Source organism: Grampus griseus (genome assembly GCF_964374135.1).
Source record: "Grampus griseus genome assembly, chromosome: 3".
NCBI lineage: Eukaryota > Metazoa > Chordata > Mammalia > Artiodactyla > Delphinidae > Grampus > Grampus griseus.
This window is the reverse complement of record NC_139019.1, coordinates 164,523,500-164,550,457: the sequence shown is the minus strand read 5'-3', so window position 1 is coordinate 164,550,457 and position 26,958 is coordinate 164,523,500. Positions and strand designations below refer to the sequence as shown.

The 26,958-nt window shown below is 40.6% G+C and overlaps 1 protein-coding gene across 1 annotated transcript in view; it reads left to right on the top strand.

Moving 5' to 3' along the window:
* Nucleotides 1–24,320, top strand: part of LOC309819966 (adhesion G protein-coupled receptor E2-like) — a gene marked incomplete at its 5' end in the record, with an annotated part of 28,769 nt that extends 4,449 nt beyond the window's left edge. Inside the window, 9 exons of the mRNA XM_082650394.1 lie at nt 8,497–8,604; nt 8,794–9,014; nt 9,198–9,377; nt 12,074–12,271; nt 12,546–12,782; nt 22,337–22,402; nt 22,766–22,842; nt 23,825–23,993; nt 24,077–24,320. Coding sequence (XP_082506520.1) covers nt 8,497–8,604; nt 8,794–9,014; nt 9,198–9,377; nt 12,074–12,271; nt 12,546–12,782; nt 22,337–22,402; nt 22,766–22,842; nt 23,825–23,993; nt 24,077–24,223 — 1,403 coding nt within the window. The 3' untranslated portion in view covers nt 24,224–24,320. The remainder of the gene's footprint in view (nt 1–8,496; nt 8,605–8,793; nt 9,015–9,197; nt 9,378–12,073; nt 12,272–12,545; nt 12,783–22,336; nt 22,403–22,765; nt 22,843–23,824; nt 23,994–24,076) is intronic.
* Between the last annotated feature and the right edge of the window lie 2,638 nt (nt 24,321–26,958).

Below are 26,958 nucleotides of genomic sequence, written 5' to 3'. Positions count from 1 at the left end.
ACAGGGATGGGCTGCCTGACTCCAGCTGTGACTGTTTTGAAATAATGCAAGAAGAAGAAAAATGCAAGACCTTCATGATTTGATCCTTATCATACACCCCCGGACTTCGAGCCCCACCTATAAGATCTCCTCTGACTCCTCAGGAAGTGAGGGCACAGTTCTTGAGGTGCTAGCCTGCTGTGTTTTCCCCTTTGCCTGGCAAAGAATTAAAAGCTATCTTTCTTTTCCTCCAAAAACCCTGTCTCCATATTCCTGTTCAATATCAGTGCACAGAGAGCCAAGTTTTTCTGGCAACAGGGAAAATTGCTAACTTGAGTCTCCTCTAGCCTTTCTGCCTAACCTAAGTTGAGGGGACCTCAGAAAGACTTGTGAGGTTGAGAGTTTTGTTTTGTTTTGTTTAAACCCCAACAGCAAATACGTGGTGTGTTTTCCGAAACCACTTCACCAGCTCTCCAGTTCCAACTGGGTGTCTTACAACTCAATTCTAACACTAACCAAAGTTAACATCAGATTCCATAGTTGAAGGGCCAAGTCCTGTTGTTGGGGGAACCTCTGACCGTAACTGCCCACCCTGGCCAGACACGATAGTAACCGCTTGCAATGAGTTATCTTACAACAGGAGGTTCTGGTAAGGAATGAACTAACAGCTACCACCAACCGTAAGAATTCGGGAAAGGTCAAAAGGAGAGAAGAGAAGCCAGTCCGTGTATCTTACCAACCTCCCAGAATCCTTCTCACTGGAATCCATCTTGGCTGAGCGATGGGCGTGCCACCAGGAAGGACCCTGAGTCAGAATGATTGGCCAGAGACAACCCAGAAGCGAACCCCATTACTATAAAACGTGAGACTTTGAGCCATGTGGCAGAGCAGTTCTTCTGGGTTCCCCTACCCTGCTGCTCTCCACCCGGGCGCCCCTTCCCAGTGAAATCTCTCGCTTTGTCAGCATGTGTGTCTCCTTGGACAATTCATTTCTGAGTGTTAGACAAGAGCCCATTCTCAGGCCCAGGAAGGGGTTCCCCTTCCTGCAACACCACAAGACGGCCCCCGTGTCAGATGCCAGCTGAAAATGCAAGGCCCAGGCCACACACGTTTCTGGATGGCTGACTACAAATTCGGAAGTTCCCTATAACCCCTCATGTCTGTTAATTTGATAGAATATTAGAACTAAGAAAAATGCTTTACTTATTATTATCAGTTTATTTGAAAAGATACAAGTCAGGAACAGCCGAATGGAAAGGGTGCACAGGGCAAAGTAGGGGAACAGGGGCAGGAAGGTTCCATGCCCTCTCCTGGCATGACAGCCTCCCAGCACAGTGATGTGTTCACCAACTCAGATTTCTCTGAATCCCGAAGTTTAGGGGTTTTGATGGAGTTTTCAACACTGGGGGCTTGAGGGTGGGCTGGGCTGAAAGTTCTAAGCCTCTAATCATAGCTTTGTTCTTCCTGGTAACCATCCCCCATCATGAAATTATCTATGGGTCTGGAAACAGTTGCCTCATTAGAACATAAGATGCTACTATCACCCTTATCACATGGGAAATTCCAAGGGCTTTAGGAGGTCTTTGCTAAGAACCATGGACAAAGACCAAATATCCTTCTTATACCACAGAAGGGTCACAGTCCATGGTCACATACTGAGACCCAATCATGCGACTATAAAACATTTCCTTTCCACCCTCAACATACCACCACATCAAGAAGACACCTAGTAACAGTATAAAACACTGACAGAACTGTATGTTTCAGAACTCATTTACAAGTCTCTATAGTACTCCTAAAGATGACATGGGAGACAAAAGCAAGGACACCTGAAGATATTTTAGCCTCTAACAGCCACAGCAAATAATAAGTCCAAACCCTAGTCAGATAAACCTAAAATCTCATACTACAGGCCTAAAAACCTCAGTTCCTTTTCATGGTACGTCATGTCTGGTATTCAACAAAAGATTAAAAGGCACAATAAAAGACTTAAAAAACACATCTCCTAAAAAAATAACAAAAAGTGGGGAGAGAGAAAAAAAACCACCCCAACACATCTCTGGGATTAGGACAAGCAAAAGAACCTGATTCGGATGTAGCAGATATGCTGGAATTATCAGACCCGTAATTTAAAGCAACCATGATTCATATGCTAAGTGCTCTAATGGAAATAATGGATGACCTGCAAGAACAGATAGGTAACATGTGTAGAGCTGGAAACTCTAAAAAAGAACCAAAGGGAAATCAAAGAAATTTTTTTAAAAAAGCAAAAGAACAGAACAAAAGTAAAGAATTCCTTTTTGGGGGGACCTTATCATTACAGTGGAAATGTGTGAGAAAAAAGAATCGGCAACCTTGAGGAGCTGTCACTAGAACCTTCTGAACTGAAATGCAAAGATAAGAAAAGGGTAAAAAGACAGAACAGAAATCCAAGAGCTTTGGGACAATTAAAAAAGGTGTAACATATACAACATGGGAATACATGAAGGAGAAGAAATAAACAGGATACATAAAATAATAATGAGATTTTCCCCCAAATTAATAATGGATACCAAAATACAGATGTAGGCAGCTCAGAGGTCACCAAACAGGATAAAAACCCTAAAAATGCACACCTAGAAATATATATTCAAACTCAAGAAAAATCAAAAACAAAAAAAATCTTGAAAGAAGTCAGGGAAAAAAAAAACCTTAGCTACAGAGAAACAAGGATAAGAAGTAAATTGGACTTTTCAGAAACCATGCAAGCAGGAAGAGAGTTTTGTGAAACACAGCGTTGAAAGAGAAACCACCCAACTAGAATTTTGTGTCAAGCAAATTATCTTTCAAGTGAGGGAGAAATAAAGACTTCCAAAAAAATGGAGGGAATTTGTCACCAATATCCCTGGCTTTGCAAAAAAAAGTTAAAAGAAATTCATCAGGAAGAAGGTAAATGATAAAGGTTAAGTGTTAGAAAAGGAAAAAATGACGGTAATAATAAAATCATTTGTTTTTGTTATTCTTAATTAATCTGACATAACATTTTGTTGAAAATAATAATAGCAGCAACATATTCAGTAATTATAGCTTTTGGATGAGTGAAATGAATGACAGAAATGTTACAAGGGGCAAGGGAGAGAATTTTCACATCCAGTGAAATGCTATGGTGTTACTTCAGAGAGGAGTTGGATTAGTTGTAAATGTATACTACAAACTCAAGGGCAATGACCAAAAATGTAAAAAAAAAAAGTTATAATGATATGTTAAGAGAAGAGAAAAAATGGAATCAAGTAAAATATCCCCTAAAAGGTAGAGAAGACAGAAGAGAAGTGGAAGACAAAAAAGAAACAAAGAACAAGGGCAACAAATAAAAAATGTTAAAATATTGTAGATATTAATCCAGCTGTATCAATAATCACTTTAAACATCGGTGGTCTAAATACAATAAGTGAAACCAAAAAAACCTGTCACAGTAGATTACAAAACAAAACAAAACTGGGCTTCCCTGGTGGCGCAGTGGTTAAGAATCCGCCTGCCAATGCAGGGGACATGGGTTCGAGCCCTGGTCCGGGAAGATCCTACAAGTCATGGAGCAGCTAAGCCCATGCGCCACAACTACTGAGCCTGCACTCTAGAGCCCGTGAGCCACAACTGCTGAAGTCCACGTGCCCTAGAGCCAGTGCTCCGCAGCAAGAGAAGCCACCGCAATGAGAAGCTCATGCACTGCAACTAAGAGTAGCCCCCACTCACGGCAACTAGAGAAAGCCCGCATGCAGCAAAGAAGACCCAACACAGCCAAAAATAAATAAATAAATAAATAAGAATACCAAGGGGGTCAGCATGGATGAGTGGCTGGAAAGCTGGTACCAGGAAGTCATGAGGACTCACACCAACCAGGGCTTGGAAGTCCAAAAAAGGGCTGCACACCCTACTAATTGCTCACTGAATCCATCAGGAGCCTTGCACACCAGCTGCTTGGGATACTCTGCCTGCAGACACTTCCAACTGGCCATGGGCACACCCAATTCTCCATATACGTCAACCCCCACCCTATGTCTGGCTCCTCACATGACCCCCAGGTGAGGAGCACAAGACTGCACAGTAAGCACACACATGTAGCTCATAAGCACACACATGACTAGGTGGGATTGGGAAGACATACAGACTTGAGCATTTCAGGGGAAGCAAACACAGCATCCAGCCTGGATGTGAGGGATCAAGGAAAGGCATAGAATCTTAAGAATTCTGTCCAAAAGAGGGAACAAGAGGCATGAAGTGGGCATCCACAGAAAAAGCCTGAGAGAAGCTCAGAATATCCATCTGGGTTGAATGGTGAGGGTGTTTCTCTCCCAAAGCCAGTCAGTAAAAACTGGAGGAGGTGACTGTTTCTTCAAATGCAAAGACAGCAACACAACACTTCATGAAAAATGAAGAAGGAAAAAAAAAAATGAAGATTGTAAGGCATTCTGCCAGCTCAACAAGAAAAGCCACGAGTATCTATTGACTCCAGAAAATAATGATGCTGGTTATTATTTCCATGACAAGAAACTTTTGTAAACAATCATACTTGAGCACTTCTGCTCTGCAAGCCTAAGCCCTGGAATTACTGATACATTGAAAGCACCCAAAAGTAAGCAAAAGACTTCAGAAACACCCGCTAAGGGCAGGAAGAAAGGGAAACAAATTTTAACACAGGCAATGTACTAATGTTATGTTATACTTTTCTGAAATTCACCTCTTTCTTTAGTTTACAATTACTGTAAAACGGTGACTAAAAAGTGAATAAAACTTTTTAGGGTGACAAACCCATGGAGGAGCAGGAACATTTCTCAGGGGGTAGCTACACCCAAGGGCTTCCCATAGGATACAGGATGTCTGTGCCCAGGAAAGACTCTGGGGGGAGACACCCAAGGGTTTCACACAGCCTAGATACAGGTGATTATTCTCTGCTTTCCTCTCATGATAAAGAGAGGAAAACCAAAAACTACACCTTTAAACATGAGCTGCTCATTGGCTGTGGGAAAATGACAAAATTCTGCATCCCCCTCTGCCAAAGAGGGGCTGTGGGACCCTGTGTAAGGATTTAACTTCTTGGATCCTTCAATGTTTGCTTCTAAAAAGTGAGCTTAATATTTATTGCATGTTAGGATTAAATGAGATCTGTGTAAGGTGTCTGCACAGTCCCTGATATATGGTGAGCATTAAATAATTTTTATTTCCATTAATAATACTATTGATTTTATTATTTTGTTTTGTTTGTTTGTTTTGCGGTACGCGGGCCTCTCACTGTTGTGGCCTCTCCCGTTGCGGAGCAACAGGCTCCGGACGCGCAGGTTCAGCGGCCATGGCTCACGGGCGCAGCCGCTCCGCGGCATGGGGGATCTTCCCAGACCGGGGCACGAACCCGCGTCCCCTGCATCGGCAGGCGGACTCCCAACCACTGCGCCACCAGGGAAGCCCTGATTTTATTATTAAATAAATGAACACATAAATTTTCTGCCCTGGAAAGAAAAATACGGCGTCTGTTTGACATGCACCACGGAGGACAAATAGTTGATAATGATACTGTGAATTAGAGACGCAGTTGGCTTTGGGAAGGCGGGGAGGGACCTGGAATTTATGGATTTAATGCCAGCCCTAGGAAGAGCTAGGCTGGGGCGACAGGTTCGTGGATTTGAGACTCTGCTTCCCCAAACATTTGGAAAACTCAGGAGAAAACGGGTCCTCTTGGGGAGAAAACTGGCACGGGGGTCCCCACAGACAAAAGCTCCACCCACACTTAAAGACCAGACACAGAGTCTGAAGACTCTACCCGAGGTCAATGTACAATCTGAGGAGAGACGGGTTGCGGGTGCAGAGCTGCCCAGAGAGGCTCCGGGGCCAAAGTCACCACGCACAGTGATAGGACAGGACGCCCGAAGTCTCGGCTGCTGGCCCAGCCCCCGCGCTGAGAGCTGGAGGGGGCTTAGGTCTGAGCTGAGCCCCGGGCGGACTTCGGTCTGCAGACTCCGGAGTTGACCGCAGCAGGGTCCGGGTCCCACAGTGGCAGGTTCCGACTCAACCCCTCCTCCCTGTCCTGGGACACCTGGCCCCTCAACTCACCATTTCCTGGCTTCTGGGGTCCCCCTGGGGTCCTCCGTTCCACTCCTGCCGCCTCTGTAGTTCACAGCATCATATACACTACAAAGACACACCTGGCACCCGGGAGAGCAGATGAAACTTGACGCTGAGCACCTACAGGAGCCTTTAAGTGGTCGGCTAAGTGTTGCCCCACCCACCTTCTCGTGCTGCGCCCCTGATTGGACAGTTCACGAGAACCCACCCCCTTTCCCTGAGTGACAACAGGGCAGAAGGTCACGTGGTTGAACATAATGAGTTTCAGCCAGTGGGCTGGAACTTGCCCCCTCCAGGGAAGTTTGCTTTTAAACAAGATTTTTTCATAGGTGTTCCTAACCAATATTGTGCATAATCACACAGTGAAAGCCACAGGGCTTATGGGAAAAATGGGATTGGATGGGGTTCAACTCTCAAAACTTGTCACTGACATTTAAAAAAAAAGGAATCTAATAAAACAGCATCTTACATATATTGAATGATTAAGAAATACAAAAGCACTACAAGAAACAGAGCACTTTACCTTGAAAGAGGCCTGTCCTTTGCTTGTAGAAGTGATCATCAGAAGGATTGACACTTGTGAGTTATAATGAAGAGGTGGAGGGAGAGTTACCTAAAATCAGACAGAAAGTCAGAACCCAGATGGATATTGGGATCCTTCATAACACCTGAGAGGCACTGAATGAGCTGGCAATGTCTTGAGCTGTGCGCATGTGTTTTGTGTATTTCTGAGCAGCTAGGTTCACCTGGGTGCAGTTTTCTGCCTTTAACTCCTGTTTCTCTTGTGTGCCTTGCTGATGAAATTGCACATAAGCAAACATGAAATTTACATTATGTTCAAATTGTTTCCAAATTTATCAATACCCAGAAAAATATCATGTTTTCAAACAAGCATTATAGCAGAACTGACTGCATGTAGATGTATAATTTTTTTCTGAACCATTTGAAAGTTGAAAATATCATGACACTTCACCATTAAATATTTCAGCATGAATCATCCAGAATCAGGACATTGTCCCGTGTAACCATAATACCAATACCACGCTTCAAAAGTTGAGACTATTTTGGTATCATCTAATATTCAGTCCATATCAAACCAAGCAGAACCCATGGGGACTTTACAGGGGAAAGACCCCTGTATCCCCCACCTGATGTTTATATTGTAGAAAATCTTTAGCCTCCTAGGCCTTCCCGGAGTTCCAAAGAGCAAATTTAATAAGAGAAGGGGGAGAATGCTGAAAGAAAGGAAAAGGGTCAAGCAAGACAAAATAATAATAGTTTAGCCAGAAAACAAAGCCAAGGACTTGAGTTCCTCCTCAAGGGTATATATAATAATCTGAGCTGTATCTTTGAGTTGTTTTCCTGATAATAAAACTCCCACCAGGTGGAAGAAGTTAACTGTATGCTGACCACAAACATATGGACCCCAGAGTGGCTGGAACATAGGTTGGCAGTAAGTTTTGAAATGAGGAATTGTAACTCCTCCGAATTTGTTTTTCATTTTCAAGATTGCTTTGCATAGCCAGGCCACTCGTAATTCCCTATGAATTTTAGGATGAGCTTTCCATTTCTCCCCAAAAATTAATTTAATGATGTCAGAATTTTGATATGGCTTGCACTGAATCTGTAGACCACTTTGGGGACTACTGCCATCTTAACAATATGAACTCTCCAGTCTATGAACATAGGATGTCTTATGATATATTTAGGGTTTCTAATTTCTTTCAACAATCTTTTGTAGTTTTCAATATATGTCTTGAGTTTCCTTGGACAAAATTTTTCCTAATATTTAATTGACTATTTGTGTATCCATGTTTATAATGGATATTGGTCTATGGGGTTTTTGTGATGTCTTTATCTTATTTTATTTATAGGGTAATGATGGTCTCATAGAATATTTAGGTAGTGTTCCTTTCTCTTCTATTCTATGGAGAGGTTTACAAAGGATTAGTGTTAATTCTTCCATGAATGGCTGGGAGAATTCAACATAGAAGCCATCTGTTCTGTTCTTTTCTTTTGGGGAAGTTTTGGATACTGATTCAACCTGCTTACCTGTTACCAGATCATTCTGATTTTCCATTTTCTTAAGTCACTTTTGGTATTTTGTGTGTCTCTAGGAATTTCTCCTTTTCATCTAGGTTGCCTAACTTGTTGTGGAATAAATTTCTTATAGTGTTCTATTGTAATCCTTTGTAGATTCAAAAGATATACAGATATACCATTATTATGTGTACCAAATGTTAGTACTTATAACAAATAATACCATTATATATAATATATGTTATGTAATATATAAAGTATTTACATATTTATATAATATAGTAAAACATTTATTTTCTTATATATACAAATAATAGTATTATGTTTACCACTGTAGGCACAATTGCTAATCTAACTTCCTTGTATAACCCCCACAACTCTTAGAACTGTCCCTGAAGGTGTTGGAGGAAGAAGACAGGGATATCACCTTGATTCAGAGTCAGACACAGATGATGCTGACCTGGGATACAGTGCACGAATCTAATGACTCAGGTAATGGTTGAGGCAGGGAAACGGTCCCTGAGGATTCACAGTGGGAAAAGATACACAAAGAAGTGACAAACAGAAAACTAAACTTTAAAGGGAATTGCGGGTTATGGTGGGGCCACAAGGAAAGAGTCCATCTAAAGGAGGGGTCATGTTGGGCACCCCCAAGATGTCAACCTTGCTCTTATCCTGCAGGTACTATTGTGGTGGGCCTTGTCTCCACCCCAGGGATAGGGAAGTTGTTGGATAAAGTCCCCCTGGTCCTGGATACTGAAAAACAGGCAGTTCTGCTTGAGACACACAAGAGTTTGCTGCAAAAAATCTCCCACATCCTGCTGTCAGATGTTGTATCTACCTTTATCACCAGCAATAACACCCAGAACCTCAGCTCCCCAGTCACCTTTGTCTTCCAACATGTGAGTCCAGGTGGGATGGACCTGTGAGGTGGAAGACCCCTGTGTCCTGGGCACAGCCTTGGGCTTCAGGGGGCTCCCCCATGGGTGCATAATATCCCCAGGAAAGCCCTTCATGAGCCAGATTTGGGTCAGCATTTCTGAGTTACAGAACCACCATCTCACACCTATTTCCTGTTCCTAAAGTCAGTGATCCCTGGGCCAAGGGAGAAGATATGCTGTGTTTTCTGGGAGTGTGGCCAGAATGGAATTTGTCATTGGGCCGCCAAAGGCTGCAGGATGGCCAGCACCAGAGACAACAGCACCATCTTCCAATGCACCCACCTCAGCAGCTTTGCTGTCCTCATGGCCCAATACGATGTGCAGGTGAGAGCCCTGAGAAGGGCTGCATTCAATGTCAACCACTGTGTAACAAATTCCCACATATGTAAAACCTGAAAAAATTATTATCTCACAGTTATTGCTGGTCAGCAATCTGGCATGGTATAGCTAGGTTGTCTGCTCAGGTTCTTACAAGGCTGAAATCATTCTGTCAGCCTGGACTGCATTCTCATCTGAGGCTTGGGGTCCTCCTCTAACCCTCTGATTCTGGGTACAATTCAGTTCCTTGTGATGGTAGGACTGAGGTCTCCTTGTCTCCTATCTGTCAGCAGTGGTCCAGGTTTAGCTCTCAGGGGCTACCTGCATTCCTTCTCATGTGGACCTCTCCTGGGCCCTCTCACAGTGTATCAGTGTTCCTATTTGGAGGCCAGCAAGAGAAGCTTCCTCACATCAAAACTCTCTCAAACTTTGGATCTTTTCTCCAATAAAAAGCCCAGATCTCTTAGGAGCTCACATGATTAAGGCAAGCCCATGCAGGATAAACTTTCTTAACATCACTTAATGTGGGACATGAATTCCATTTGCAAATCCCTTCACAGCAGAACCTACATTGGCATTTGACTTCAAACCTGGAAGTGGTTATGTGTACCTCAGGGGATGGGATATGATTGCCAATTAGAATTCTGCTTACCACAGGGGTCTTCAGACCAGGGACGCACAGGGGCTGCATAAAGGAAGATTTGGTGATAGCAGACGGGGCCAAGGGAGCCAGTGAGTACAGGTGGATCAGGAGAAATCTTTGCCTCCTCACCTGGCCAGGTGAGCTGCTTACTTTCTCTGGTTCACCAAAACCAAATACTCTCTGGTGATCTCAAGTAATGGGGAATTTACTGAAATAAAGGTGGCACTCACATGAAAGTAAGCATGGAAATGATCACAGCACCATGGTCAGACCTCATAGGAGCCCCCAGAAGTTTGAACGATACTCCGAGTCCATGTTTCCTACAGCCATGTCCCTAAATACCACAATATTCATACTTTTACTTATATACTGCTTCCTGTTTATTGAAGAGTTCAGATAGTTGAGTTTTGAATTCCAACGGAACAAGAGAGGAAACACTGGAGATTCTCCATCTCAATCTTAGCTCCAGACACTTAGTTCCTCTTGCTTCAACAACCAAAGTTGTTAATTTCTCCTGCAGATTTCAATAGATATTTTACACATATAAATATAGTATATGTATTTCTTCTTTGGCTCTCCTTTTTTCACACAGCTGATAGATTATTCTCTTGAGTTGTCAAAGGATTCTTCATTATTTTCTGGCCAAATACATTCTGTTGTGTGAATGTGCTGTAAATTCTATATCAAGGCCTCTCATAATGGGCGTTTTTATTAGATCACTTACTAATACAAATAATGTTGCAACTGTTTACACTTACCTCATTGATCTCATGTTTGAATATGCAGTTAGAATGGATACTGGGTCAAATTCATAATTGCATGTTGGTAGATATTTCCGTATTTCAACATCTTGAGGTCGCACCTGTGGACACTGACACAGGTATTATGTAAAAGTTTGTGATTCCTCACACCATTACCACAAGTTTACTAGCAAATTTTTGGATGTTTACCCATCTAAGATGTAAATATCGTATCTAGGAAAAACTGTGTGTGTTTTTTATTATTAATGGACTGTAACATCTTCATTTAGGAGCTATTAGTATTTCTGTCTCTGGAAACAATTTGTTCACATCCTTGGTATATTTTTCCACTGTCTTGTTGGTAAATTTCTTATGGATTTGGGGGAGCTCTTCATACAGTAGGAAAATTAGTTTTATTCAATAAACCAAATATTCTCAAAATTTATAGTTCATCAAAATCATCTGGTGGCCTCATTATTTATTTTTAAACATTTTATTCCTAAACAAAATCAAACATAGAGATATGTTGCAAAATAAAATTTGTGCTAAAAATACTCAATTGCTCTTTATCCAGATGCACCTACTTTGAATGTTTTAATCTTCATTTTCTCCTTCATCCTTTCCTCTCTTTGTCTCTCTCTCTCCACCTCTCTCCATCTCTCGATCTCTCTCCTTCCCTGACTTACACTAAAAGGGAATTGGTGAGGGTTTTTTTCCTTGTCCTCAGGGATTTTAGGATGTATTCCAAAAAGTGGCAGAAAAATATGAATTTTAACCCACCACTGTCAACAAAATGTATCAGTTTTCCTCTTTTAACCAAGGATTTAATTCTAAATCTGTAAGGATTTGTGACGAGTCAGGAACAATTATTACAGGATGAGGTGTGTGGAGTTCAGGGTCAGGGTTTATACCTGGACATCATGACTCCAGGTACAGACTATGTCACACACCATCACATGATGGGGATGGAGGCTTGCTCAATATGGAACTACATGCCTATGTGAACCTCTTGTGGTGACCCATAAGCTTAGTCATGCCCAAAAGTCTAAAGGAAAATAAACACTTGTGAGTTCCAGGGCTTGGTCTTGACTAAGGACTCTCCTGTCCCTCAATCCTTCCAGAGACAGAATTAATCATATCAGATCCCATAAAATTCTAACGTTCTGAACCTGTAGAAAGTTAGCCATAAACATCACATATCTACTTGGCTCCTCCATTCCTGGTTTTTATATGCCTAAAACTAAAAACAAAAATGGTGGAAGCATCATTACCCCAGAGCAGGAAAGGGTGACTGTGATGTCCTCTCTGATGTGTCCCAGGAGAAGGATCCCACACTGACTGTGATCACCTATGTGGGGCTGAGCCTCTCTCTGCTGTGCCTCCTCCTGGCAGCCCTCACCTTCCTGCTGTGCAAAGCCATCCAGAACACCAGCACTTCGCTCCACCTGCAGCTCTCACTCTGCCTCTTCCTGGCCCACCTGCTCTTCCTAATAGCCATCAACAGAACCGAGATCAAGGTGCTTAAATTGTCCCAAAATACCCCTGCTCTGCCCCAGGGGATGCTGAGTTCATGAAGCCATGCTGCCTCTGACTCCTTAATAAAATGGCATTCCAGGTAAAGTTAGATATGTAAGTAGCCAATTTCACACTGACTGGCACAATTAGAAGACACTCCATTGACAACTCCTCCATATACGTCAGAGTGCTCCCCAGTGATGAAGTATAGAAGAGGTCCTGGGGTCATGCTACAACCTGACAATCCCTCCTGGTTACACCTTCTTCCTTCCCCAGGTGCTATGTGCCATCATTGCAGGTGCCTTGCACTATCTCTACCTGGCCTCCTTCACCTGGATGCTGCTGGAGGGCCTGCACCTCTTCCTCACTGCACACAACCTGACGGTGGTCAACTACTCCAGTGTCAACAAGTTCATGAAGAAACTCACATTCCCAGTGGGCTACGGAGTCCTGGCTGTGATTGTGGTCATTTCTGCAGCATCCAGGCCCCATCTTTATGGAACACCCACCCAGGTAAGGCCAGAAACTATCAAACTCTTAGAGGAAAACATAGGCAGGACACTCTATGACATAAATGAAAGCAGGATCCTCTTTGACCCACCTCCTAGAGAAATGGAAATAAAAACAAAAATAAACAAATGGGACCTAATGAAACTTCAAAGCTTTTGCACAGCAAAGGAAACCATAAACAAGACCAAAAGACAACTGCCAGAATGGGAGAAAATATTTGCAAATGAAGCAACTGACAAAGGATTAATCTCCAAAATTTATAAGCAGCTCATGCAGCTCAAGAACAAACAACCCAATCCAAAAATGGGCAGAAGACCTAAATAGACATTTCTCCAAAGAAGATATACAAACTGCCAACAAACACATGAAAGAATGCTCAACATCATTAATCATTAGAGAAATGCAAATCAAAACTACAATGAGATACCATCTCACACCAGTCAGAATAGCCATCATCAAAAAATCTAGAAACAATAAATGCTGGAGAGGGTGTGGAGAAAAGGGAACCCTCTTGCACTGTTGGTGGGAATGTAAATTGATACAGCCACTGTGGAGAACAGTATGGAGGTTCCTTAAAAAACTACAAATAGAACTACCATATGACTCAGCAATCCCACTACTGGGCATATACCCTGAGAAAACCATAATTCAAAAAGAGTCATGTACCACAATGTTCATTGCAGCTTTATTTACAATAGCCAGGACATGGAAGCAACCTAAGTGTCCATCGACAGATGAATGGATAAAGAAGATGTGGCACGTATATACAATGGAATATTACTCAGCCATAAGAAGAAACGAAATTGAGCTATTTGTAATGAGGTGGATAGACCTAGAGTCTGTCATACAGAGTGAAGTAAGTCAGAAAGAGAGAGACAAATACCGTATGCTAACACATATATATGGAATTTAAGAAAAAAAAATGTCATGAAGAACCTAGGGGTAAAACAGGAATAAAGACACAGACCTACTAGAGAATGGACTTGAGGATATGGGGAGGGGGAAGGGTAAGCTGTGACAAAGCGAGAGAGAGGCATGGACATATATACACTAACAAACGTAAGGTAGATAGCTAGTGGGAAGCAGCCGCATAGCACAGGGAGATCAGCTCAGTGCTTTGTGACCACCTAGAGGGGTGGGATAGGGAGGGTGGGAGGGAGGGAGACGCAAGAGGGAAGAGATATGGGAACATATGTATATGTATGACTGATTCATTTTGTTGTAAAGCAGAAACTAACACACCATTGTAAAGCAATTATACTCCAATAAAGATGTTAAAAAAAAAAAAAGCAAATCTCCACTGTACTTATCTTCTCCAGCATGACCATGGCCATCATAGAACCAACATAGCACTTTAGTTTTTTAAGATATATTTTTTTATTGAAGTAACATTTTTTTGTAACACTATATACGTTTCATGTATACAACTTTATATTTCTACTTCTGTATACCTACAACTTGCTAACCACCAGAAATTGAGTTTCCATCCATCACCATAAAGTTGACCCACTTTACCCATTTTGCCTCCCCTCAACCATGCCCCTTCCCCTGTGACAGCCAGTACTCTGTTTTCTGTATCTACAGGGGGAGGAGGCTTGTTTGGTTTGGTTTGTTCATTTCTTTTGTTTGTTTATAGTTTGTTGTATTCCACATATGTATGAAATCAGACTGTATTTGTCTTCCTCCACCTGACTTATTTCACTTAGCACAATACCCCCAATGTCCATCCATGTTGTCACAAATGGCAAGATTTCATCAGTTTTATGGCTGGGTAGTACTCCATGGCTGGTGTGGCTGTGTGTGTGTGTGTGTGTGTGTGTGTGTGTGCGTGTGTGTGTGTGCGTGTGTGTGTATCATGCCTTCTTTATCCGTTGATGGGCACTTAGGTTGCTTCCATATCTTATCTATTGTAAATAATGCTGCAGTGAACATAAAGGTCCATATATCATTTTGAGTTAGTGTTTTTGTAGTCTTTGGATAAATATCTAGACGTGAGATACCTGGATCAGATGGCAGTTCTATTCTTTTTTTTTTTTTTTTTTTTTTGCAGTACGCAGGCCTCTCACTGTTGTGGCCTCTCCCGTTGCGGAGCACAGGCTCCGGACGCGCAGGCTCAGCGGCCATGGCTCACAGGCGCAGCCGCTCCGCGGCATGTGGGATCTTCCCGGACCGGGGCACGAACCCGCGTCCCCTGCATTGGCAGGCGGACTCTCAACCACTGCGCCACCAGGGAAGCCCGGCAGTTCTATTCTTAATTTTTTTTTTGAGGATCTCCATACTGTCTTCCATAGTGGCTGCACCAATTTACATCCCTACCAACAGTAATATAAGGGTTCCCTTTTCTCCACATCCTCACTGTTATTTCATGCCTTTTTGATAAGAGCCATTCTGACAGCTGTGCTGGAACATCTCATTGTGGTTTTGATTTACATTTCCCTAACATTAGTGATGTTGAACATTCTTTCATGTGCCTGCTGGCCATCTCTATGTCTTCTTTGGAAAACGTCTATTCAGCTCTCCTGCCATTTTTAAATCAGGTTATCGGTAGCAGAGATGTGAGCAAGTGCAGACTGTCACCCACAACAAAGTCCTATGCTGATAAAAATTAATGTTAACCTGCATCAGATGGGCCCTGGCATGCCGGCCTTCCTAGATATCTTAGCAAAAAAGTCAGCAAACTTTCTCTGTGAAAGGCAAGATAGTATATATTTTGGCTTTGTGGGTCATATGGTCTCTGTTGTGACGACTCACCTCTATCCTTGTAGCTCAAAAGCAGCCACAGAAAAGCTATAAGAAATGAATGTGACTGTGACTCAGTAAAACACATTTCCAAAATCAGACAGCAGCCCAACGTGGACCACAGGCTGCAGTTTGCTGACTCCTGCCTTAGTAGCTCTCTCTTAGGTTCTTCCTGGTGGATCCAGCTAACCCTCTCCATGGTCCTCACACCTCCCAAGTCATTCACAATTCCCTACTTGGGATGAAACACCAACTTGATCATTTCTATCAGTGTGAACTTCAGTTACTGACTCTGTATCCTTATGCCTCAGATGTCTGACCTGTGATCATTTGATTACCTATGTTGTCATGAAGAAGAACTTACATGATGCACATGAATCCTGCCATAGCAGTGTCAGGTTTACTGTTGTTTCTGTCTCTCATACTCTCTCGCTCTCTCTCTCCTTGGCTGTCCCAATTTTTTTGTATCCTATCTACACCTACTCATCATCCACATCTCAGCATAAACACAATTCAATTCTCTCAGGGAATCCTTCCCAATATCTGAATCTCCTATAACCCTGACTAGGTTATAGATCCAGCTACATGTTCAGACAGCTCCTCATATTTGATTGTAAACTTCATCATTTTGATAGTTTCTATTTTCTGATTGTTGATGTGCCCACCTAGCTAGGAACTCCCTGATGACAGACATCACTCTATCTTAACAAGAACTGGGCCTTCAAAACCAAGTACAAATCCTTATACAGGAGGAGACACTCAATATTGCTCCAATAAACCATAAATTAACTTCTCTATTCATTTTTTCTTTAAAACATGTATATTTTTCTGCCAGTGTATCTGAAGACCAAAACTTAAAACACGTTTTTAAAAAAATTTTTCTTTTTTTAAAACCACTTTTTAACTTTGCTGTACATGTAAAAAGCTGCACATAATTCATGTATACAGCCTGATAAATTGGGAATAAGTATACAGCCATGTCCCTTACCAAAATAAAGGGCATACACAAACTTTCAATTCTGCAAAATGATAACTTCAGGAGCTCTAATACAGAGCATAGTGCCTATAGCTAATAATACTGTGTTGTATATTTAAAATTTGCTAAGGGTGTAGCTCTTATGTGAAATATTCTTACCAAAAAAAGCAATAATAACATGTACTATTATTATTAATAACGGAGGCAGAAAAATACTTTGGAGGATGAGGGATATGTTTATTTATCGATTTTTTATCCACAAAGGCCAATATATTCTTTTATTTTTAACATCTTTATTACAGTAAAATTGCTTTACAATGTTGTGTTAGTTTCTGCTGTATAACAAAGTGAATCAGCTATATGTATACATATATCCCCATATCCCCTCCCTCTTGGGTCTCCCTCCCATCCTCCATATCCCACCCCTCTCCGTGGGCACAAAGCACTGAGCTGATCACCCTATGCTATGCGGCTGCTTCCCAGTAGCTATCTATTTTACATTTGGTAGTGTGTATATGTCAGCGCTACTCTCTAACTTACTCCCAACTTACACTTCCCACACCCCATGTCCTCAAGTCCATTCTCTACGTCTGTATCGTTATTCCTGTCCTGCACCTAGGTTTGTCAAAACCATTATTTTTTCTTCTTTAGATTCCATATATATGTGTTAGCATATGGTATTTGTGTTTCTCTTTCTGACTTACTTCACTCTCTATGACAGACTCAAGGTCCATCCACCTCACTAAAAATAACTCATTTTTGTTTCTTTTTATGGCTGAGTAATATTCCATTGTATATATGTGCCACATCTTTTTCATCCTGTCATCTGTCGATGGACACTTAGGTTGCTTCCATGTCCTGGCTATTGTAAATAGAGCTGCAATGAACATTGTGGTACATTAGTCTTTTTGAATTATGGTTTTCTCAGGGTATATGGCCAAGAGTGGGATTGCTGGGTCGTATGGTAGTTCTATTTTTAGATTTTTAAGGAACCTCCATACTGTTCTCCATAGTGGCTGTATCAATTTACATTCCCACCAAGAGTGCGAGAGGGTTCCCTTTTCACCACACCCTCTCCAGCATTTATTGTTTGTAGATTTTTTGATGATGGCCATTCTGACCGGTGTGAGATGATATCTCAATGTAGTTTTGATTTGCATTTCTCTAATGATTAATGATATTGAACAGTCTTTCATGTGCTTGTTGGAAATCTATATGTCTTCTTTGGAGAAATGTCTATTTAGGTCTTCTGCCCATTTTTGGATTGGGTTGTTTGTTTTTTTGATATTGAGCTGCATGAGCTGCTTGTAAATTTTGGAGATTAATCATTTGTCACTTGTTTCATTTGCAAATATTTTCTCCCATTCTGAGGGTTGTCTTTTCACCTTGTATATGGCTTCCTTTGCTGTGCAAAGCTCTTAACTTTCATTAGGTCCCATTTGTTTATTTTTGGTTTTATTTCCATTTCTCTATGAGGTGGGTCAAAAAGGATCTTGCTGTAATGTATGTCATAGACTGTTCTGCCTATGTTTTCCTCTAAGAGTTTGACAGTGTCTGATCTTACATTTAGGTCTTTAATCCATTTTGAGTTTATGTTTGTGTATGGTGTTAGGGAGTGTTCTAATTTCATTCTTTTACATGTAGATGTCCAGTTTTCACAGCACCACTTATTGAAGAAGCTGTCTTTTCTCCACTGTATATTCTTGCCTCCCTTGTCAAAGATAAGGTGACCATATGTGTGTGGGTTTATCTCTGGGCTTTCTATCCTGTTCCATTGATTTATATTTCTGTTTTTGTGCCAGAACCATACTGTCTTGATTACTGTAGCTTTGTAGTATAGTCTGAAGTCAGGGAGCCTGATTCCTCCAGCTCCGTTTTGCTTTCTCAAGATTGTTTTGGCTATTCGGGGTATTTTGTGTTTCCATACAAATTGTGAAATTTTTTGTTCTAGTTCTGTGAAAAATGCCAGTGGTAGTTTGATAGGGATTGCATTGAATCTGTAGATTGCTTTGGGTAGTAGAGTCATTTTCACAATGTTGATTCTTCCGATCCAAGAACATGGTATATCTCTCCATCTGTTTGTATCATCTTTAATTTCTTTCATCAGTGTCTTTTAATTTTCTGTATACAGGTATTTTATCTCCTTCAGTAGGTTTATTCCTAGGTATTTTATTCTTTTTGTTGCAATGGTAAAAGGGAGTGATTTCTTAATTTCACTTTCATATTTTTCATCATTAGTGTATAGGAATGCCAGAGATTTCTGTGCATTAGTTTTGTATCCTGCTACTTTACCAAATTCATTGATTAGCTCTGGTAGTTTTCTAGTAGCATCTTTAGGATTCTCTATCTATAGTATCATGTCATCTGCAAACAGTGACAGCTTTACTTCTTCTTTTCTCATTTGGATTCCTTTTATTTCTTTTTCTTCTTTGATTGCTGTGGCTAAAACTTCCAAAACTATGTTGAATAATAGTGCTGAGAGTGGGCAACCTTGTCTTGTTCCTGGTCTTAGTGGAAATGGTTTCAGTTTTTCACCATTGAGGATGATGTTGGCTGTGGGTTTGTCATATATGGTCTTTATTATGTGGAGATAAGTCCCCTCTATGCCTACTTTCTGGAGGGGTTTTCTCATAAGTGGGTGTTGAATTTTTTCGAAAGCTTTCTCTGCATCTATTGAGATGACCATATGGTTTTATCCTTAATTTTGTTAATATGGTGTATCACATTGATTGATTTCCGTATATAGAAAAATCCTTGCATTCCTGGGATAAACCCCACGTGATCATGGTGTACGATCCTTTTAATGGGCTGTTGGATTCTGTTTACTAGTATTTTGTTGAGGATTTTTCCGTCTATGTTCATCAGTGATATTGGCCTGTAGAGTCCTTTCTTTGTGACATCTTTGTCTGGTTTTGGTATCAGGGTGATGGTGGCCTCGTAGAATGAGTTTAGGTGTGTTCCTCCCTCTGCTATATTTTGGAAGAGTTTGAGAAAGATAGGTGTTAGCTCTTCTCTAAATGTTTGATAGAATTCGCCTGTGAAGCCTTCTGTTCTTGGACTTTTGTTTGTTGGAAGATTTTAAATCACAGTTTCAATTTCAGTGCTTGTGATTGGTCTGTTCATATTTTCTATTTCTTCCTGGTTCAGTCTCAGAGGGTTGTGCATTTCTAAGAATTTGTCCATTCCTTCCAGTTTGTCCATTTTATTGGCATATAGTTGCTTGTAGTAATCTCTAATGATCCTTTGTATTTCTGCAGTGTCATTTGTTAATTCTTTTTCATTTCTAATTCTCTTGATTTGAGTCTTCTCCCTTTTTTCCTTGATGAGTCTGGCAATGGTTGATCAATTTTCTTTATCTTCTTAAAGAACAAGCTGTTAGTTTTATTGATCTTTGCTATTTTGGGTTTTTTTTGGTTCTATTTCATTTATTTCTGCTCTGATCTTTATGATTTCTTTCCTTCTGCTAACTTTGGGTTTTGTTTGTTCTTCTTTCTCTAATTGCTTTAGGTGTAAGTTTAGTTTGTTTATTTGAGATTTTTCTTGTTTCTTGAGGTAGGATTGTATTGCTATAAACTTCCCTCTTAGAACTGCTTTTGCTGCATCCTTTAGGTTTTGGGTCATCATGTTTTCATTGTCATTTTTTTCTACGTATTTTTGATGTCCTGTTTGATTTCTTCAGTGATATCTTGGTTATTTAGTAGCATATATATATATATACATATATATGTATATATATATATACATATACATATTATTATTATTATTTTTTTTGCAGTACATGGGCCTCTCACTGTTGTGGCCTCTCCCGTTGTGGAGCACAGGCTCCAGATGTGCAGGATCAGCGGCCATGCCTCATGGGCCCAGACACTCTGTGGCATGTGGGATCTTCCTGGACCGGGGCACAGACCTGTGTCCCCTGCATTGGCAGGCGGACTCTCAACCACTGCACCACCAGGGAAGCCCCAGCATATTTTTTAGCATCCATTGTGTTTCGATTTTTTACATTTTTTTCCCCTCTAATTGATATCTAGTCTCATAGCGTTGTGGTCGGAAAACATAGTTGAAACGATTTCAATTTTCTTAAATTTACCAAGGTTTATTTGTGACCCAAGATGTGATCTGTCCTACAGAACATTCCATGAGCACTTGAGAAGAAAGTGTACTCTGCTGTTTTGGGGTGGAATGTCTATAAATATCAAGTTCATCTTGTTTAAGGTGTCATTTAAAGCTTGTGTTTCCTTATTATTTTCATTTTGGATGATCTCTATTGGTGAAAGTGGGGTTTAAAGTCCACTAATATGATTGTGTTACTGTCGGTTTCTCCTTTTATGGCTGTGAGCATTTGCCTTATGTATTGACGTGTTCCTGTGTTGGGTGCATAAATATTTACAATTGTTATATCTTCTTCATGGACTGATCCCTTGATCATTATGTAGTGCCCATCTTTGTCTGTTGTAATAGTTTTTATTTTAAAGTCAATTTTGTCTGATGTGAGAATTGCTACTCCAGCTTTCTTTTGATATCCATTTGCATGGAATATCTATTTCCATTCCCTCACTTTCAGTCTGTATGTGTCCCTAAGTCTGAAGCAGGTCTCTGTGGATAGCATATATACAAGCCTTGTTTTTGTAACCATTCAGCCAGTCTATGTCTTTTGGTTGGAGCATTTATTTTATATATGTTTAAGGTAATTATCGATATGTGTGTTCCTATTACCATTTTCTTAATTGTTTTGGGTTTGTTTTCGTAGGTCTTTTCCTTCTCTTGTGTTTCCTGCCTGGAGAAGTTCCTTTAGCAGCTGTTGTAAAGCTGATTTGGTGATGCTGAATTCTCTTAGCTTTTGCTTGTCTGGAAAGGTTTTAATATCTCCGTCTAATCTGAATGAGTTCCTTGCTGGGTAGAGTAATCTTGGTTGTAGGTTTTTCCCATTCATCACTTTAAATATGTCCTGCCACTCCCTTCTGGCTTGCAGAGTTTCTGCTGAAAGATCAGCTGTTAACCTTATGGGGATTCCCTTGTTTTTTTATCTATTGCTTTTCCCTTTCTGCTTTTCATAATTTTTCTTTGTATTTAATTTTTGATAGTTTGATTAATATGTGTCTTGGTGTGTTTCTCCTTGGATTTTTCCTGTATGGGACCCTCTGCACTTCCTGGACTTGATTGACACTTTTCTTTTCCATGTTAGGGAAGTTTTCAACTATAATCTGCTCAAATATTTTCTCAGCCCCTTTCTTTTTCTCTTCTGCTTCTGGGACCCCTATAATTCGAATGTTGGTGCGTTTAAAGTTGTCCCAGAAGTCTCTGAGACTGTCCTCAGTTCTTTTCATTCCTTTTTCTTTATTCTGCTCTGCAGTAGTTATTTCCACTATTTAATCTCCAGGTCACTTATCCATTCTTCTGCCTCAGTTATTCTGCTATTGTTCCTTCTAGAGAAGTTTAATTATTGTGTTGTTCACCATTGTTTGTTTGCTCTTTACTTCTTCTAAGTCCTTTTTAAACGTTTCTTGTATTTTCTCCATTCAATTTCCAAGATTTTGGATCATCTTTAGTATCATTATTCTGAATTCTTTTTCAGGTAGACTGCCTATTTCCTCTTCTTTTGTTTGCTCTGGTGGGTTTTCACCCCGCCCCTTCATCTGCTGCATATTTCTCTGTCTTCTCATTTTGTTTAACTTACTGTGTTTGGCGTCTCCTTTTTGCAGGCTGCAGGTTTGTAGTTCCCATTGTTTTTGCTGTCTGCCCCCAGTGGGTAATGTTGGTTCAGTGGCTTGTGTAGACTTCCTGGTGGAGGGGACTGGTAAGGCCAATATATTCTTGAATCTCCTTCCACCTCTCTCATAGATGCTGGTTCCACACAGACAAAGGATTTATATGGACCTTTCTTGGCCCTTTCTGCACCATCTTCTCTGTGAGTAATGGATGACGTCAGAGCATCCTTCCTATCTGGTTGAGCGTGAATCAAAAGCAGAGGTGTAAAGAGGAGTATAGGCAGAGTGACCAGTTTTTCCAGTTTGTTCAGGAATGAGTGGACCCCCAGGATGCAGGAATTTCCACTTTAAAACCAAGAAGGATTGTTTCCTTAGACACGGGACTTTCAGTGTTTAAAGATGTAAATTCCCATGCAAACTGAGTTACTGGGTGTTTGGTCTGGTGTTCTATGACTGTAGTGAAATAAAAAACATTCCTACCTGCTGGTTTAGGTGTTGGATGAGCCAGGAGGAACATTTAGCAGGTGTGGATGTATTCAATATGCCTTATGGTGTTTCTGCAGATTAATTTCCTGATAACCTTCTGGATTGTGAAAAACAAGCTCTCAACACTGATGATGTCCACTCTCTGGATCACTAGGTGAGATGGATCAGAGGTACACATTGCTCCTCATAAAAAAGCATGACCCGGGAGTGAGGCCATACGGTTCCAAGCTCCTGATGTACATTCACAGGAATTCTAAGCAGACTTGAGGGAAGATGTATAGCCACACACCTTGGAAGTTCAGATACAGTGTTTTTCTGCTGACACCCAAGCCGGAAACATTCCATTCGTCTATAACCCAAGAATGAAACTACCTCAGCTACAAAGAAAATTGACTTTGTTCTGAAAAACAGGGATTACTACCATGGCTCTATGAGAAAGGTCCTGAGAACATTTACATTCTTATAAACCACTTAGGAAATTACATACCTGACCCAGAACCCAGGATGCCCTTTCCTGCCCATACCTTTATTTAAGCTCCTCCTGCTACCCTCAACCACACTGCGCTACCTGATGAAATCAGGTTCATTAGCCACATATCACATCTTCTAAGAGGCTAGGGATGTGCTTTGCTTTCCTCAAGTTTACAAAGAATGAATCATCTGGGCAAAGCATGCTCTGGGTCAGTTCATAGAGAGGAAAAGGATAGGAACAGCATTGGAGGGACCAAGGACAGAGGTACCTAATATTCACAAATTAATCATTGACCATTTGTATTTGGCTTTCCAGTAGACTGTAAGGTTTGTGAAAACAAAAATTTTGCCCTTGTTATTTTTAATGCACAGGGTCCAACACACAGCCAGGTGTACAGAACATCCACAGTAATATCGGTTGATTGAAACTGGGGATATTCATGCAACATCATATTACTGAAACCCACATTATGAAGTGTCACTACCAACTTCAGTCCAAGTCTAAATGCCATCCAGGATTGAAAAAGCATTTCTTTTCGAGAATCATTGACAGTAAATATCAGAGTGGCCACAACTCAGTCAGAGGCATCCATGGTGTAGAAAAGAAATGGCTTTGATTGTTTTGCTCAGGGTGCATCACGAGCCTCCTTTCGCTTCCTACCCAGGATGATGACATTTAAAGCCACAGCTCAGCTCTTCATCTTGGGATGCACATGGTGTCTGGGAATCCTGCAGGTGGGACCGGCTGCCCACATCATGGCCTACCTCTTCACCATCATCAACAGCCTGCTGGGTGTCTTCATCTTCCTGGTGTACTGCCTCCTAAGCCATCAGGTATCACTGTCTGACTCCCACTCAAAACTCTTCCCATCCTCATTCCTCTCTGTTCTGACCCAGACCACGTTTTGCATCTACAGGTCAAAGAGCAGTACAGGACATGGTTCAAAAGGATGAAGAAAACCAAAGCCGAGTCTGAGGAGTACACACTCTCCAGCAAGACCTTGTCAGATCCCTCTAAACACAGTGTGGTAAGATCATGTACTGCTCCCAGAGCACTTCACTAAAAGATCCATTGAGCAGCACATGCTTATCATGCTGAATAATTGGGTATAAAGCAGGTGATACCCTATGATAGCTCACAGTGGTTTACATCTAGACTCACCCAAGATATTCATCTATCATGAAAGAAAGTTTATAGGACATTCCTACCAAAAACAGCAGATTACACTTTCTTCTCAAGTGTGCACAGGACATTCTCCAAGATAGATCACATCTTGGGTCACAGATCAAGCCTCAGTAAATTTAAGAAAACTGAAATCATATCAAGCATCTTTTCTGTCCACAACGCTATGAGATTAGAAATGAATAACAGGGAACAAAACGTAAAAAACACAAACACATGGAGGCTAAACAATACGTTACTAAATAACCAGGAGATCACTGAAGAAATCAAAGAGGAAATCAAAAAATACCTAGAGACAAATGACAATGAAAACACGACGGCCCAAAACCTATGGGATGCAGCAAAAGCAGTTCTAAGAGGGAAGTTTATAGCTATACAAGCCTACCTCAAGAAACAAGAAAAATCTCAAATAAACAATCTAACCTTACACCTAAAGGAACTAGAGAAAGAAGAACAAACAAAACCCAAAGTTAGCAGAAGGAAAGAAATCATAAAGATCAGATCAGAAATAAATGAAATAGAAGCAAAGAAAACAATAGCAAAGATGAATAAAACTAAAAGCTGGTTCTTTGAGAAGATAAACAAAATTGATAAACCATTAGCCAGACTCATCAAGAAAAAGAGGGAGAGGACTCAAATCAATAAAATTAGAAATGAAAAAGGAGAAGTTACAACAGACCCCGCAGAAATACAAAGCATCCTAAGATACTACAAGCAACTTTATGCCAATAAAATGGACAACCTGGAAGAAATGGACAAATTCTTAGAAAGGTATAACCTTCCAAGACTGAACCAGGAAGAAATGGAATATATGAACAGACCAATCACAAGCAATGAAATTGAAACTGTGATTAAAATCTTCCAACAAACCAAAGCCCAGAACCATATGGCTTCACAGGCGAATTCAATCAAACATTTAGAGAAGAGTTAACACCTATCCTTCTCAAACTCTTCCAAAAATAGCAGAGGAACATTCCCAAACTCATTCTATGAGGCCACCATCACCCTGATACCAAAACCAGATAAAGATTTAATGAAAAAAAGAAAACTACAGGACAATATCACTGATGAACATAGATGCAAAAATCTTCAACAAAATACTAGCAAACAGAATCCAACAGCACATTAAAAGGATTGTACACCATGATCAAGTGGGGTTTATCCCAGGAATGCAAGGATTCTTCAATATACGCAAATCAATCTATGTGATACACCATATTATCAAATTGATGAATAAAAACCATATGATCATCTCAGTAGGTGCAGAAAAAGCTTTTGACAAAATCCAACACCCATTTATGATAAAAACTCTACAGAAAGTAGGCATAGAGGGAACCTACCTCAACAGATAAAAGCCATATATGACAAACCCATAGCCAACATCGTTCTCAATGGTGAAAGACTGAAACCATTTCCTCTAAGATCAGGAACAAGGCAAGCTTGCCCACTGTCACTACTATTATTCAACATAGTTTTGGAGGTTTTAGCCACAGTAATCAGAGAGGAAAAAGAAACAAAAGGAATCCAAATTGGAAAAGAAGTAAAGCTGTCACTGTTTGCCGTAACATGATACTATACACAGAGAATCCTAAAGATGCTACCAGAAAATTGCTAGAGCTAATCAATGAATTTGGTAAAGTAGCAGGATACAAAATTAATGTACAGAAATCTCTTGCATTCATATACACTAATGATGAAAAATCTGAAAGAGAAATTAAGGAAACACTTCCATTTACCACTGCAACAAAAAGAATAAAATACCTAAGGATAAACCTACCTAAGGAGGCAAAAGACCTGTATGCAGAAAACTATAAGACACTGAAGAAAGAAATTAAGGATGATACAAACAGATGGAGAGATAGACCATGTTCTTGGATTGGAAGAATCAACATTGTGAAGATGACTATACACCCAAAGCAATCTACAGATTCAATGCAATCCCTATCAAACTACCAATGGCATTTTCCCCAGAACTAGAACAAAAAGCTTCACAATTTGTATGGGGACACAAAAGACCCCAAAGAGCCAAAGCAATCTTGAGGGAAAGGAAAAAAAAACGGAGCTGGCAGAATCAGCGCCCTGACATCAGACTCTACTACAAAGCCCCAGAAATTAAGATAATATGGTACTAGCACAGAAACAGAAATATAGATCAGTGTAAAAGGATAGCAACCCCAGAGATAAACCCACGCACATATGGTCACCTTACGTTTGGTAAAGGAGGCAAGAATATACAATGGAGAAAAGACAGCCTCTTCAATATGTGGTGCTGGGAAAACTGGACAGCTACAGGTAAAAGTATGAAATTAGAACGCTCCCTAACACCATATACAAAAATAAACTCAAAATGGATTAAAGACATGAAATTTAAGGGCAGACACTCTAAAACTCTTAGAGGAAAACATAGGCAGAACAATCTATGACATAAATCATAGCAAGATCCTTTTTGACCCACCTCCTAAAAAAACGGAAATAAAAACAAACAAATGGGACCTAATGAAACTTAAAAGCTCTTGCACAGCAAAGGAAACCATAAACAAGTCGAATAGACAACCTCAGAATGGGAGAAAATATTTGCAAATGAAGCAACTGACAAAGGATTAATCTCCAAAATAT